This window comes from Musca domestica, unplaced genomic scaffold (genome assembly GCF_030504385.1).
Source record: "Musca domestica strain aabys unplaced genomic scaffold, Musca_domestica.polishedcontigs.V.1.1 56, whole genome shotgun sequence".
Taxonomy (NCBI): domain Eukaryota; kingdom Metazoa; phylum Arthropoda; class Insecta; order Diptera; family Muscidae; genus Musca; species Musca domestica.
The window spans coordinates 1,300,443-1,317,745 of record NW_026712356.1 but is presented as its reverse complement, the minus strand read 5'-3'; the positions used below and the strand labels follow the sequence as shown (position 1 = coordinate 1,317,745).

Genomic DNA, 17,303 nt, shown 5'->3' with positions numbered 1-17,303 from the left:
TTGGTCATTTTGCAGAATGTGTTCGGAGATTGTATAATGATTTGGGAAGAAGAGAAGTGCCATAAACTCCGTATGTAAAACTGTCGAATTTGAGGTATACGCATGCCGCTGTTTGGAGCAGGTTTTGGTTAAGGGGCATAATTGGGCAATTTTATATACAGGGTTAGATGAAACAACTGTAACCAACAGCGGTCTGAATGGTGTCATTACTAAGCCACTCGTCCGACAGCTGTTAAAATTATTCCAGTGACAGCTCGTTACATTGCTTAGAAGCGTACAAAAGCATTTTGGTGAGAATTCTCCAGAAAAAGTTATTCGTGATGGAATTCAAGCGTGATAGTGTGATTTCTTTTTATTTCGCTGGAAAAGCACAAGTTGCTATCGTTAGAGCACTCCAGCATATAAATGTGAATAAATCTTTTGTGTCTCGTACCATCGCTCTTTACCATAATACTGGTAGCGTAGGCCGACGTCAAGGAAGTGGACGGAAGAAAACGACTTAATAGAAACCCGCGTCGCAATGGTCGAAAAATGGCTCGTGAGCTGAACATATGGAAATATCCCATTCGTCAAATATTGAAAAATGAGCTCGGTGTAAAGCCATTGAAATTCCAAATAGTGCAAGAACTTACACCGCAAAAAAAAGAAAATAAACTCAAAAGAGCTAAAGAGTTGCTACGCTGGGCAGAAAGTGGTGAACTACCGATGAGAAAACATTCGTTGTGCAGCAGTTCGTAAACAAACAAAACGATCGTGTTTACCAGCCAAAGAGGTCAGCTGAAAATGTGCACCTTCTGTTTGTCACCAGAACTCAAACGCCGGCCATAGTGATGGTGTGGGCCGCCATAACAGCCGATGGTCGCTCTCTGTTCGTATTAATCGACCGTGCCATCAGAATAAATGCCGAATATTACCGCGAAAACATTCTGGAGGATGAATTAAAGCCTTGGACACGCAAACATTTTGGTCGCAGACCTTGGCATTCCAACAGGACTAAGCACCATCGCACTCAGCACTCGCCACCCAAGAATGATTACAAAATTGAGGTTCCTCGTTTCATTCCCAGCGCATAATGGCCACCAAAATCTCCGGATACCAATCCGTTGGACTATTGTGTCTGGAGTATTTTGGAATTTTGGAAGTGCCAACCACTTAAAAATACCAAAGTGTCGATAACCTCAAACAAGCCCTTCGCCGGGAATGGGCCAAAATACCGCAGAGCAAAATTAGGGCAGCCTGTGACGGTTTTATTGGCGGTTTGAAGGTCATAATTCGTGCCAAATGTTGCCAATTCGAACAAATCTAAACTTATTCTAAAATTTGATGCCGTACCCGACATTTTTTGTCAATAAAATTAAAAAAATTTAAAAAGTATGGCGTTTGACTTTGTTGCAGTTTTTTATCTCACCCTGTATATATAAATATGGCGGACCCTGTAGAAATATTTATTGACACCTTGGAATAGACTACACTCTAGATAATATTGCCTTGGAGACTTAGTTAGCAAGTGTAGATCTGCTTTGAAGGATAGTGGGAGGGTCCTTATGTTATAGTGGGCGCCAGTGCGCTCCCATGTCAGCTGCAATGAGATGTTCGGTGATTAGATGTTAGGGCCATCACATGCCGCTGCCACACAATATGTATGGGTAGATGTTGGTATAGTGAAATATCAATTTCTGCCGAATATGTGAGGGTGAAAAGTAGAGTAGTTGACCTCGACTTTCGCATTGGACCTAAGCTTGGTTCGAAGATTGGACCTATGTATCCTATATTTCTAAAAGTTCTGATATTATTACACACATAATTTGGCAACTTTTTGGGATTTTTTTTTATTATTTTTTTTTTTTTTTTTTTTGGAAAATTATGGTATTGTATGGTGTCGAATGGTAGACCCCGGTCCAATATTGCCTTTGTCTACTTGTTGATATGTAGTTTCTTCTAACGAATCTGAAGTGCTCAGTATACAATGACATTTTAATTCTCCCCTTCCATTTTTTTCGAGAAATCCGTCAAGATTTAGTATCTATAAGTGCTCTTTAAGGAGATTCATAAATATTTTATATTTTAACATCATAAAGGACAGCAACTGGCCCTAACTGGGAACTAAAAAATATAACAAACTTTTTAGATACCAACAGTAGGCATATGACATGAATTTTAGTAGTAGGTTGGTACACGGATCGGTTTTGGAATATTAAAATTTGTAAATAAAGAATAATTATTATACCCTACAACACTATGTGTTGGGGGTATTATAAGTTTGATTGGGCCAGAATTTATGTAACACCTCGAAATATTGGTTTCCCATATAGGAAAGTATATATGGTTCTTCCAAGCTCGCCGAGCTGAGTCGATTTAGCTATGTATGTCCGTCCGTCCGTCTGTCCGTCTGTCCATGTTAATTTGTAATCACTCTACAGGTCGCAATTATGGCCCGATCCTTACGAAATTTTGCACGAAGGTGGGGTTAGGGTCAGAATAGAAGCCTATTTCTTTTGTAGATGATCGCCAAATGTTTAAGGGATGAAATGGACCAAATACTGAATAAATGTCGGATTTTGCAGTAGCTATACAGGTCGCAATTATAGACCAATCGACGCGGAATTTCGCATGTAGCAAGAGTTTAGGGCGGGGAAGAAGCCTACCAATTCGGATGGTCATCGGATGATATTTAGGGGGTAAAATAGACCATGTATTTTGTATTGAAAAAATTCAACATTTTTCATTAAACCGCGAATTTTTTAAATCCCGGCGAAATCACAAGGACATGACAAGGTTACTTCTGATCTTTACATTGATGTTAACATCCAACAAAACGGATATATAGCAAAATATGTGCGATATTTATGTCTATCAAAGAAGATATGCTTGAAAGATCTCTTATATGTCGAGAACGGCTGAACTGATTTCGACAGTTCTCATTAATTCAGAATGGCCTCTTGGCAGGAAAGAAGAAACGTCTAAAAAAATCGCATAAAAATATCTCTCTAAAGATGAAAATATTGGTTTTGTAACATTTTCTCATATTTTTTTCAATTTTGTCATATTTTTGGCATATTTTCATTTCGAATTAAGCATTTTGTAATATTTCTACAGCTAACAAAACTAAGTAGTTAGGATATCAGGATATCATATACAGATCGCATTTATGGCCCGATCCTTACGAAATTTTCCATGTGGATAAGATGAGGGTCAGAATAGATGCCTACTCTTCTTGGAGATGATCGCTATATATTTCGGGGTTGAAATGGACCAAAAAACTGCCAAATTGTCAGCAGGTCGTAATTATTGCCCGATCCTCACGCACATTTGAATGGGGGTTACCGGAAATTGCAAAAGCCAAGCAGTTTCGGATGGCAATCCAAAAATATTCAATGTGTGAAATATTTTGCCAACTTTTGTAGACTAAATACGAAAATGTCCATTCCAGCGACATCTACCAATAAATTGGAAATGAGCAAATTCGTTTAAGTTGCTATTATCCGAAAATTAGAGAACGAAACATGATGGTTTTCTTTTATTATTTGTCACAATATCTTGTGGAATTCTTTCGAGTATCTCGCCTATATAAACTGTATGGTTTATTATAGTGTTGTAGGGTATTCAACGGTCGGCCCCGCTCGACTGTAGCCTTTGTTTACTTGTGTTTTGAATGGAGCTGATATTTTGTAATAATAATGCTGTAGATCGGAGAAGGTTTTTTGAAATAATGCGGGCTGAAAATACTAAAATTTTCTTGATTGATTTATCCTTAAGCACGATAATCACAAGACAATGCAAAAGTAAATTTCTTGCGAATTTAAAAAAAAAAATAAATAAATATTCCACAGGTGGTTATCGATGATTGTGTATTGTAATGAAGCCAAAATATAGAATAGTACTTTATATTATAAAATATCAACAAATACAGTCTTGACAGTATTGAACTTATATTATTGAAACGTTGTATCTAAAAAGACTCCTCTTTTTTTTTGGTCTCATTTCCGGGAGAACGGTTGTAAACAATGTTTTGATACCAATGAGAACGTATGAAACGTGCTCACACACCGATTAACCCAGTTGGTGCTTTCGTTAAATATTGTACTCATATTGATATGAATATGTGTACTTATGTGTGTCGCTTTCACATGTTCCCAAGTCCACATGATCCTCAGACAAGAAGAAAAAAACACATGTCTCCGTCCGTGTGGAAATGCATTAATGACATTCTAAAGTGTATTATTAATGACTTAAAAACAAAAGAACGTGAATTGTTTTCTTACTCACAATTCACCCTAGAGAAAATAAAGCCATTAAATTCTCTTGCAAATGTTGCCTGCCAGTTGTCTAGTGGCTGCCGACCGGCCTTTTAGCTGGTTAATGTACATATGTATATATTCGTACATATTGTAGTAGTACATTTTGTGACAAAGCAAAATTGTATGCAGTTAAATGAATTTCCGAGACAGAATACAAATTGTTTATTTTTTGTGGACTTGGGTATATTTTTGCGGCGTACATGACACACAGCACAGTACAATACGAAAAAAAAAAACACCACAAAAATAATCTTCCTTCCTGTCGACTACAGTAAAACATTGTCATATCGAACATTGATTTTATTTTATTTCATAGTATATTAAATTTTGTTGCTGTATTCGTCATATTCATGACGTACTGTTGCTAATTACAAAATATAAACATCATATATCACACATGGCACCGTTATGCTCTATAAATTATCACATTGTTTTTTTTTTTTTTTTTTTTTTTTTTTTTTTTGAAATATATCGTTGCAAGTTATCTATGTATCACGGAATAAAATGGAAAATGTGTGAAAAGTTTTTACAATCTGAAAATACCGATGTAATGAAGAATGGAATCTGTCATAAGTATTGGAAAATTAAAAAAATGTATATATCTGATTAGTTATCTGATACCGGAATCTTTGAATTCAAGTATCTATCACGATAAGGTGCTTGAACTAATCAAATTATTTAAAGCTCAACTTGTTTTTTAAATTTTTATGCTGCGTTTCCTGAAGAAGAAATACTCAAGTTATTCGTGTTATCTATATACAGGGTGAGATAAAAAAAAACTGAAACAAAGTCAAACGCTAAATTTTTTACATTTTATTTTAAAATTTATTGATTAAAAGCAAAAAATGTCGGAAATTGCATCAAATTTTAGAATAAATTTAGATTTGTATGAATTGGTCACCTTTGGCACGAATTATGGTCTTCAAACGGCTAATGAAACCGTCACACGCAGCCTGAATGTTGCTCTGCGGTATTTTGGCTCATTCTCGGCGAAGCGCTTGCTTGAGGTGATCGACACTTTTTTAGTGTTAGCCTTGCTTTCCAAAATACTCTAGACACAATAGTCCAACGGATTGGTATCCGGAGATTTTGGTGCCCATTGTGCGCTGGAAATGAAGCGAGGAACCTCATTTTGTAATGAGGAATGTCCAAGATCTGCGGCCAAAATGATTGCGTGCCCAAGGCTATAATACATCCTACAGAATATTTTCGAGTTAATATTCGGCATTTATTCTGATGCCAGGGTCGATTAATACGAGCGAAGAGCGACCATCGGCTGTTATGGCGGCCCACACCATTATCATTTCCTGGTTCTTGAGTTCTGGTGGCCAACCGAAGGTGCACATTTTCAGCTGACCTCTTTGGCAAATAAACACGATCATTTTATTTGTTTACAAACTGCTGGACAACGAATGTTTTCTCATTGGAGAAAACCAAATTCGGCAGTTCATTACTTCCGGCCAAGCAACTCTTTAGCTCTTTTTAATCTATTTCATTCTGTTGCGGTGTAAGTTCTTGCACTTTTTTGGAATTTCAATGGCTTTACCCCGAGCTCATTCTTCAATATTTGTCGAAAGGAATATTGCGATATGTTCAGCTCACGAGCCATTTTTCGGCCTCTGCGACGCGTGTTTCGATCAAGTCGCTTCTTTACTTTTCGAACCATTTCTGCTGATGTTGCTGTTTTCTTCCGTCCACTTCCTTGACGTCGGGATACGCTACCAGTATCACGGTAACGAGCGATGGTACGAGACACACATTTAAATGCTGGAGTGCTCTAACGATAGCCACTTGTGGTTTTCCAGCCAAATATAAAGAAATCACACTATCACACTTGGATTCCATCACGAATATTTTTTTTTTTTTTTTTTTTGGAAAATTCTCACCAAAGTGCTTTTGTTTGCTTATAAACAATATAATGAGCTGTCACTGGAATAATTTTAACAGCTGCCAAACGAGTGGCTTAGAAATGAAAGCAATCTGAAGTTGGTTGCAGTCTTTTCATCTCACCCTGTGTATAGGTACCGTAATTTGTAGATCCAGCTCAAATCTCGGTTATAAGAATAAAAAAGATATGCGCTTTTACGCACTTAAAATAAAACTGAACATCGGGTAAAAATACACATGTGGGCCTGTATGTGGTATATCTGAACACATTACCTCCAATTTCAATAAGATTTGCCCTAGGCAAAATGAATGAATTGTGCATTGTTTTGTCTCAACCGGTCAATAAATTTGACCTGTAGTTTGATTACAAATAAATAAATTAATAAAATAAATTATGATTGTTAGAAGTTGTAAGCGATATGATCGTTCTCAATTTAAAAGCATTAACATTATCTACAAAAACTAAAAAAGTATAGCATCCGTTCATACAGAATTTGATTAATCACCTCATTTAGGTCCAGCGGAAAAATCCTAAATTTTGCATTCAGAACTCTTTTCAAGTATTTCATGCATTCTAAAAATAATGTCACATAGCCATGCAAAAAGTTATTTAGGTTTTTGTCAATAGCTACTAGACCATGCAAAATTTCGGGGCAATTGCCCTATATTAACGCCCCCTGTCGTGCCAGTGGAAATTAAAACAAAATATATTCCCATATATATTTAGCTATATCTTCGAAATCTAACCATGAACTTCAACAAAATCAGTCAATCATTGTAAACGTCAAAGTGTAATTTTCATGTATTTGTAATTTCGTCGGCAAAGTGACTTTAGGATTTTTTTTTAATTGAACGGAAAATTTTGTATTTTTTTATCCGTTAAATTTTGTTCGCATCGATTGGTCTATAATTGCGACCTGTACAGTGTTGTCGATCGAAAAAAATGTTTTCCTCCCAAATAATCCCTAAAGTTTCCAAAATCAACAATTGGTGCCCAAAATTTTGAAGTTTAAAAACTACAGCAGAAGGTATAAAAAACGGTCCTCACTTTTAGTATATAAATATATACCCCATAAATAGTAAAAAAATTACTATAATTTTAAAATTCCAAATCTCACAGAAAGCAAAGGTAGTATCCGTATTTTGTTCAAACTTGGTATATCCAAAATTTTGTATCAGATCTAAGCCACTTTTACCTCCTACACAAAGGCTCAAAATTTCGAACTATCATAAATCTTATAAAATGTGAAATAAGAGTTCTATCATCTTTAAGTTTCGCCGTTCCCAATATTTCTTAGAACTCTAGATCTAGCATGAAGATAGGATAGAATGGACCCCTCTTTGTGGTATCTCTTCCACAACGGGTCAAATATTGAATGAGAAACTGAATAAAATCTCATGTTCAGTGAAAATATAGTTCGAAATTTACATATCATATCATTTATAAAAGGAAGGAAGAACAGAATGGGTCGAAAACGGTAAATGTTGTCTCAATTATTCTTTTACCTCCCCATTAAAATTTAAAAAAAGTCGAGAAATTTTTTGTTTTGGTCAAACTTTTCTCCAAATTGGTATTTGAAGTAACATTTTTTGAGGATCGGACCCTTATAGCAATCTGTAGAGAGATTATAATTTCACAGTAATGACGGACACACATAACCAAAAAGACTCAGCTAAAGAGTTGCTTCACTTGGCCGAAAGTGGTGAACTGCCGAATTTGGTTTTCTCCGATGAGAAAACATTCGTTGTCCAACAGTTTGTAGACAAACAAAATAGTCGTGTTTACCTGCCAAAGAGGTCAGCTGAAAATGTGCACCTTCGGTTGACCACCAGAATGCATGCGCCGGCCATGGTGATGGTGTGGGCCGCCGTAACAGCAGATGGTCGCTCTTCGCTCGTATTAATCGACCGTGGCATCAGAATAAATACCGAATATTATAGCGAAAATATTCTGAAAGGTGTATTAGAGCCTTGGATATTCCAACAGGTCTCAGCACCATCGCATTCAGCACGCGCCACCGAAGAATGGTTACAAAATGAGGTTCCTCGCTTCATTTCCAGCGCACAATGGCAACCAAAATCTCCGAATACCAATCCGTTGGACTATTGTGTCTGGACTATTTTGAAAAGCAAGGTTGGCACTAAAAAATACCAAAGTGTCGATCACCTCATGCAAGCGGTTCGCCGGGAATGTGCCAAAATACCGCAGAGCAACATTCGGGCAGCGTGTGACTGTTTAATTTGCCGTTTGAAGGCCATAATTCGTGCCCAAGGTGATCAATTCGAACAAATCTAAACTTATTATAAAAGTTGATGATATTTCCGACATGTTTTGCTTTCATTCAATAAAATTTAAAACAGTAAAGGAAAACTTGAAGTCGGGCGGGACCGAAACAAAAGTTTTGTGAGAATTAAATCATACCAACTACGATTATAGTTATAATTTAAAGTTCAAAGGAACTAATATATGAGAGGAATATCCTTCTCTAAATCGATTTCTACTGAATTTGCCGGGGCATTTGTGCCTTTACAATTCGGGCTTGTAATACCAATTTTGGTGCACAATTAACTTCAAATCGGATAAAGATCTATATGGGAGCTATATCCAAATTTTAACCGATCTCGATAAATTTTTGCAAATGTATTTCTGAGCTGTATTTGACATATTTCTCCGAATATCGTCACTACGAAGTGCATATTGCAGCTGGGCAGGACAAATTCAACAAATCGGATGAATAATATATATGGGAGCTATAGCTATATCTGAACAGATTTTCACCAAATCTGACATTGTTTCTAGACTCAATTTGATCGCAAGTGCCAAATTCCATTCTATTGGGGCCAATATTAAACGTTTGGTGCACAATAAAAGGCAAATCAGACGAAGATATATATGGGAGCTATATGCAAATCTGAACCGATCTCGATAAAATTTAGCAAAGGTATTTGTGAGTTGTATTTGGTATTTGTTCCCAAATATTATTTGTTACAGAGTGCATATTACGGCTGCGGAGGACTAAAATAAAAAATGGGAAGAACAATATATATGGGAGCTAGAGCTATATCTGAACCGATTTCGAGAAAATTTTGCATTAGGCCTAATCTGCTCGTATGTGCAGAATTCCATAATATTTGGGCTAATATTACACGTTTGGTGGCAAATCAGACAAAGATATATATGGGAGCTGTATCTAAATTTTGACCGATTATCTCCAATTTCAATAGGGTTCGTCCATGGGTCATTATTTCTGCATAATTTCATCTGGATCGGACAATAAATGCAACCTGTACTTTGTTAACAAAAATACATGGACAGACGGACGGACGATCGGACATGCATAAATCGACTCAGAATGTGAATGTGGGTATAAAAAAATGTAAAAATTATGGCGTTTGACTTTGTTGCAGTTTTTTTTTTTTTATTCTCGAAAAAGGATGTTATTTTCTTGAATAACCACTATCATTGTGACATGGTTGAATTACAGAATTTCGAAATTTCAATGCCGACACCCTTTGAATTTTTAAATATATTGAACCTAGTTTAAAATTCCTCCTTTTAGACAGTCAAATATCGGAATTTTCTAATATTTCCGCGTAAAGCGTGGGTATTTGTTAAAACGCATACATATATTTTCCATTAAAGAAAAAAGAGAGAAAACATGAAAAGCCGTCGCCAACACAATTTTAAATATTTATATTCTTGAAGTAAAAATCAAACTGATGACATTATTTTAAACCTCGTGAAAAAAAAATATGAACAGCTTTTCCGAACATTTTTCATTTTCAATAGTTCCAAATTTTTCAAGTGAAATTTTACTCACCGTATATCGTGGCTCAATAATAATCGCATCATTTTTAGCAAATGTGCGACTATTTTGTAGCATTTGTGAGATATTTTCGATTTCCATGGTGGCGACGATTTGTTGTTCTTCTGTCGGATTGGGAATGCAAAGTAAACAGAGTGGTGATCTGCTGCTCTTTCGTAGATAAATCTTGTGAATGTTGAAATTAATAAGCGGAGCGGAATGCGTCAAATTATTGCAATAAATGTGTGTTTTATTGTTACCGATAACAGATTTTCGTTTTTTATAATTCTTTGATGTTTTTCTTTAATTAATTTATTTATTTATGTTTTCTTTTTTGTGTGTTTTAGGTTCTGGTGGAAATTTCTTCTTCAGCTTCTTTAAGTTAAACAAATCAATGGTAAAGCACAGTAATTAATTGCAAATATCAAAAAATCGTGAAACATATGGCTGTTTATCTTTTCGGTGATTTTCTTGCCGACGTATCTTTTTTTTCTTTTGTTTTCTTTTGATAAATGTTGTTATGGCTTTTTTAGCGAAATGTTTAGTTGTTGTTGTACACAATTTTCAATTTGTTTTTGCCAAGCAGACAGCAGTCAGCACTCATTCGCCACGACGAATGGAAAATACAATTTTCACTCTCCTTCTTCTCTCACTTGGCTTTCTCAGATGATGAGAAAAGTTGAAAAACAACGACAATTTAAAAAACGAAGTGAAGTGATGTGAGTGCTTGCGGTTGGTTCACTGGCTGGCTGGAAGATGGTTGATCGATTACACTTGGCCAGCTGGTTTTTTGGCGTTGGGAATAAAAAAACAATTGGAATTTTTTCACTGAACAATTTTCTTAAATTGTTTTCTTATTCAAATTTTGAATTGGAAAAATCTTTTAAAATTATTTCAACTATCCTTTTAAAGGACATAAATTGGCATTCCTTTTATATTATTGCTTTCTTGTTGTTGCATAAAAATCCGTTTCAATTTTATTTATTTTGAATTTCCGTTACACACTGGGTATGTGATGCAGTAAGCTAAAGAGACTTCGTGTCTATTGTTGTCGTGTTACATTGGCTAACTGAATGATTGTCAACGGGCGGCTGGCTGGGCACTACGTTTTATATATTCAGCGAAATTGTGGCCGGTTTGTTTGTTGACTTTTATTATTTGTGTTTTTTTTTTTTTCTTATTCGGGTTTTCTTAAACGCTACGTTCTCAATTGCAGCGAGATTTTTTTGTGTTATTATTTCTATTATTCGATTTGTTGTTTTTTTTCTTCTTATTAAATGTTTATTCGATTGTTGTTTATTTGTGTGTTGTTGCTGGTGTTGTTGTTACTGTTCCGTACATGGTGGTGGCGAAGCAGACGAGCGTATTCATTGTTTTGTTTGCTGTTGTTTCTTCTTTGGCTTCCGGCGGGTTTTTGTCGATCGAATGAGACCTGCAGCAGATTTTGCAACTGAAAGATTTTCACGCTCATACTGCGAACACTTGATGTTCGTTATCGTCGTCGTCGTCGCTGTTGACGTCAAAATAAACGTCGCAGTCGATGTGTAGTGTAGTAACGCACATCGGTCGGTTATACACACACAGAGAGAAATTGTAGGAGATTTTGATAGCAACCCCATTTTTTAACGTTTGATTTCGAATGCGACCGGAATGATTTTTAATGTGAATCATCGGGATTTTTTAACCATATTCTCATTTAATATATTGAATAAGTGATTTTATACTGAGAAAAATCAAATTCTAGCCAAATTGGTTAGGAAATATGATTTAGATATCTGAAAAGTAGGGTTGCCCTTATATAAATGCTATTATCCAAAAAAAAATATAAAAGCAACTATTTGGTAACGTTATGTGACGTCTATTTTAAATTGTGGCCTTCCCACATTTTATGATGATTTGCGGCCAAATCGTTTTAAGTGTGTGGCTTGGAAAAAGAAAGATTTAAACTAAATCTTTGCATAATATTGAAATTGAAAATATATTCTTTCAAAAAACAAAAAGATAAAAAAAATGCAACAGAGTCTAACGCCATAATTTTTACATTTTTTTAAATTTTATTGAATGAAAACAAAAAAGTCGGAAATAGCATCAAATTTTAGAGTAAGTTCAGATTTGTTCGATTTGATCACCTTTGGCACGAATTATGGCCTTCAAACGGCCAATGAAACCGTCACACGCTACTCGAATATTGCTCTGCGGTATTTTGGTCCATTCCCGGCGAAGCGCTTGCTTGAGATGATCTACACTTTGGTACTTTGTGCGCTGAGAATGAAGCGAGGAATCTTATTTTGTAATCATTCTTGGGTGGCGAGTGCTGAGTGCGATAGTGCTGAGTCCTGTTGGAATGTCCAAGGTCTGCGGCCAAAATGCGTTTGCGTGCCCAAGGCTTTAACACACCCTCCAGAATATTTTCGCGATAATATTCGGCATTTATTCTGATGTCACGGTCGATTAATACGAGCTAAAAGCGAACATCGGCTTTTATGGTGGCCCACACCATCACCATGGCCGGCGCTTGAGTTCTGGTGGTCAACCGAAGGTGCACATTTTCAGCTGACCTCTTTGGCACATAAACACGACCATTTTGTTTGTTTACAAACTTCTGGACAATTAATGTTTTCTCTTCGGAGAAAACCAAATTCGGCAGTTCACCACTTTCTGCCAAGCGAAACAACTCTTTAGCTCTTTTTAGACTATTATCTTTATGTTGCGGTGTAAGTTCTTGAACTTTTTTAGAATTTCAATGGCTTTACCCCGAGCTAATTTTTTAATATTTGCCGAATGGAATATTGCGATATGTTCAGCTCACGAACCATTTTTCGGCCAGTCGCTTCTTTACTTTTCGAACCATTTCTGCTGATGTTGGTGTTTCCTTCCGTCCACTTCCTTAACGTCGGGCTACGCTACCAGTATCACGGTAACGAGCGATGGTACGAGACACAAAATATTTATTCACATTTAAATGCTGGAGTGCTCTAACGATAGCCACTTGTGGTTCTCCAGACAAATATAAATATATCACACTATCACGCTTGAATTCCATCACGAATAACTTTTTTTCTGGAAAATTCTCACCAAAATGTAAACAATATAATGAGTTCTCACTGGAATAATTTTAACAGCTGTCGGACGTGTGGCTTAGAAATGGTTTGGTTGCAGTTTTTTCATCTCACCCTGTATGTACTGCAGGAATGTTTTTATAGTAACTCAGCAAAAAGCACTTATTTATTTTATGAAATTATTCTTTTCGTCTTTATTTGTTTGTCATCCTTAAACAAGGAAGTTTGGTGAAAGCATAAAAACAATTGCCAATTAAATATCCACTTTAAACGATGTCAGTGAAACAAAGAAGTCACTATAGGAAGTGCAAGTGAATTCGGCTACGGCCTCATGGCCTTTGAGCACAGAGACACACATTTTTTTACAATTATACAGAATTATTTGAATGATTGGCATTTTTTGTGTGTCATGTCGAGCAGGAGGTTAGTAAAAAAAAAACACTTTCCAAAAAAATGTATTTGGTTACACAATACCAAAGGGAGTCAATGGTCTTTGTATATTTTTTGATAATAATCATTTTGAATCTGAAACGTAATGCAATAAAAGTTGAGCGGTTGTTTTGCGAAATTCGATTCTAAAAATGGTACTTTTTGAGTTCTAGATGAGGTACCACAAAATCTCATTGCCAAGAAAGATCTAGAATTTTGAAATTTTTTCATGTGGTTCACTTTCGATGTAAATATGTCAAAACGACAAGATGTTTGAAGTTATAAAATTCAACGAAAACTTTATTTTTGTAGAAAAAATTATGTTCTCTTTGAGCTGAAATCCTGAAAACCTTTGACTGTTGGTGCGCTGAGTGAAATAAGTGAGTGCTTATGAAAATTCGTTTTAAAGATACAATATTTAATATTTTTACTGTCAAAGCTTTAATTTTGAAAATAATTCGCAGTTTTGTCTCATGATTTTCAAATGTTTTTCGAAGATTATAATAATGATTTTTGATGCTAAGAAGGTACATAACCTAAATTCAACCATTTAACATGCATATTATGAATGTTACGAATTTGAGGGACTTAAACACCAAATCGGATGAAACATATATATAGGAGCTATAGCTATATCTGAAGCGATTTTTATACCCTACAACACTATGTGTTGGGGGTATTATAAGTTTGATTGGGCCAAAATTTATGTAACACCACGAAATATTGATTTCCCACATAGGAAAGTATATATGGATCTTCCTAGCTCGCCGAGCTGAGTCGATCTAGCTATGTATGTCCGTCCGTCCGTCTGTCCGTCTGTCCATGTTAATTTGTAATCACTCTACAGGTCGCAATTATGGTCCGATCTTCACGAAATTGAGAATGGAGGTGGGGCTAGGGTCAGAATAGAACCCTATTTCTTTTGGAGATGATCGCCAAATGTTTAGGGGTTGAAATGGACCAAATACTGAAAAAATGTCGGATTTTGCAGTAGCTATACAGGTCGCAATTATAGACCAATCGACGCGGAATTTCGCATGTAGCTAGAGTTTAGAGCAGGGAAGAAGCCTACCAATTTGGGTGGTCATCGGATAATATTTAGCGGGTAAAATAGACCATATCTTTGGTGTTGAAAAAATTCAAAATTTTTCATTAAACCGCGAATATTTTAAATCCCGGCGAAATCACAAAGCCATGACAAGGTTACTTCTGATCTTTACATTGATGTTAACATCCAACAAATCGGATATATAACAAAATATGTGCGATATATATGTTTATCAAAGAAGATATGCTTGAAAAATCTCTTATATGTCGAGAACGGCTGAACTGATTTCGACAGTTCTCATTAATTTAGAATGGCCTCTTGGCAGGAAAGAAAAAACGTCTAAAAAAATCGCATAAAAATATCTCTCTAAAGATGAAAATATTGATTTTCTAACATTTTCTCATATTTTTTCAATTTTGTCATATTTTTGGCATATTTTCATTTTGAATTAAACATTTGGTAATATTTCTATAGCTAACAAAACTAAGTAGTTAGGATATCAGAATATCATATACAGAACGCATTTATGGCCCGATCCTTACGAAATTTTGCATTGAGATAAGATGAGGGTCAGAATAGAAGCCTACTCTTTTTGGAGATGACCGCCATATATTTAGGGGTTGAAATGGACCAAAAAACTGGAAAATTGTCAGGAGGTCGTAATTGTCGCCCGATCCTCAAGCACATTTGAATGGGGGTTACCGGACATTGCAAAAGCCAAGCAGTTTTGGATGGCCATCCAAAAATATTCAGTGTGTGAAATAGTTTGCCAACTTTTGTAGACAAAATACGAAAATGTTCCATTCCAGTGACTTTTTGGGGAATTAACAAATACAGGAAAGACGCACTTCTGACTATTTCGTTAACGCTGATTTCGTTGAAGAATATAGTCAAATGTCTGTATCTCATATAGACGCGTTCAGTCAAAAACCAATTATATATGATAATCTTTTACCACTTCTGAGAGATTATAGGTCCTTGGGAAATATTGGTTCCAGATCTAGGAAGACCATCTACCAATAAATTGGAAATGAGCAAATTAGTTAAAGTTGCTATTATTAGAAAATTAGAGAACGAAATCTGATGGTTTTCTTTTATTATTTGTCACAATATATTGTGGAATTCTTTCGTGTATCTCGCCTTATCGTTTATTATAGTGTTGTAGGGTATTCAACGGTCGGCCCCGCTCGACTGTAGCCTTTGCTTACTTGTTCTTTTCGTTCGTTGTTTGTCATCCATAAACAAGGAAGTTTGGTGAAAGCATAAAAACAATTGCCAATTAAATATCCACTTTAAACGATGTCAGTGAAACAAAGAAGTCACTATAGGAAGTGCAAGTGAATTCGGCTACGGCCTCATGGCCTTTGAGCACAGAGACACACATTTTTTTACAATTATACAGAATTATTTGAATGATTGGCATTTTTTGTGTGTCATGACGAGCAGGAGGTTAATAAAAAAAAACACATTCCAAAAAAAATGTATTTGGTTACACAATATCAAAGGGAGTCATTTGAATTTGAAGCGTAATGCGATAAAAGTTGAGCGGTTGTTTTGCGAAATTCGATTCTAAAAATGGTACTTTTTGAGTTCTAGATGAGGTACCATAAAATCTCATTGCCAAGAAAGATCTAGAATTTTGAAATTTTTTCATGAGGTTAACTTTCGATGTAAATATGTCAAAACGGCAAGATGTTTGAAGTTATATACTTAAAGGCATAAAATTCAACGAAAACTTTATTTTTGTAGAAAAGATTATGTCCTCTTTGATCTGAAATCCTGAAAACCTTTGACTGTTGGTGCGCTGAGTGAAATAAGTGATAGCTTATGAAAATTCATTTTAAAGATACAATATTTAGTATTTTTACTGTCAAAGCTTAAATTTTGAAAATAATTCGCAGTTTTGTCTCATGATTTTCAAATGTTTTGCGAAGATTATAATAATGATTTTTGATGCTAAGAAGGTACCTAAACTAAATTTCAACAATTTAACATGCATATTATGAATGTTACGAATTTGAGGGACTTAAACACCAAATCGGATGAAACATATATATAGGAGCTATAGCTATATCTGAAGCGATTTTTTTCTTTGAATTCGATGTACTTGCTTCTAGACTGAATTCGACCGGATGCACCAAAGGTTGAAGATACATATGGGACCTATATCCAAATCTGAACCGATCCTGATAACATTTGGCAAAGGTTTTTCTGGGCTGTTTCTGATTGTTGTCGAATGCATATTACAAATGTGAGGGACTTAAACACCAAATCAGATGAAACATATATATGGGAGCTATAGCTATATCTGAACCGATTTTCACCAAGGTCGGACCTTTATCCAAATCTGAACCGGTCTTGATAAAATTTGACCACAAATCGGATGAAACATATGTATGGGAGCTATATCTGAGCCGATTTTCTCCAAATTTTATTTAGAAATTTTAAGGTATACATCTAAATCTGATCCGATTATCAAAAATTTCAATAAGGTTCGTCCTTGGACCAAAAAAATATTATTTGAAAAATGCGACCTGCATTGTGTTCACAAAAATACATAGACGAACGGACGGACTGACATGCATAAATCGACTCAAAAGTAAGTATGGGTCTATCTCGCTTCCTTCTTCATGTTACAAACAAATGCACAAAGACATAATACCCTTATCATGTAATCACAGTATCATGTATCACAGTAAGACCGATTAGTCAATACAGTTAAACTTTTGAAACAAAAACCACAAAGTTGGCGAAGCTGTTATATGGGACCTTACCA

General features: G+C 35.5%; 1 protein-coding gene across 4 annotated transcripts in view; it reads right to left on the bottom strand.

Moving 5' to 3' along the window:
- The window catches only part of LOC101895265 (arylalkylamine N-acetyltransferase 1), a 125,199-nt gene that overhangs the window by 19,808 nt on the left and 88,088 nt on the right, over positions 1-17,303 (bottom strand). The window contains exon 1 of one of the 4 annotated variants that reach the window (XM_020038166.2): positions 10,007-11,418. The exons of the other annotated variants lie outside the window; for them this stretch is intronic. Coding sequence (XP_019893725.2) covers positions 10,007-10,093 — 87 coding nt within the window. The 5' untranslated portion in view covers positions 10,094-11,418. Of the gene's footprint in view, positions 1-10,006; positions 11,419-17,303 lie in introns of those variants that run through there. 4 annotated transcript variants of the gene reach the window in all.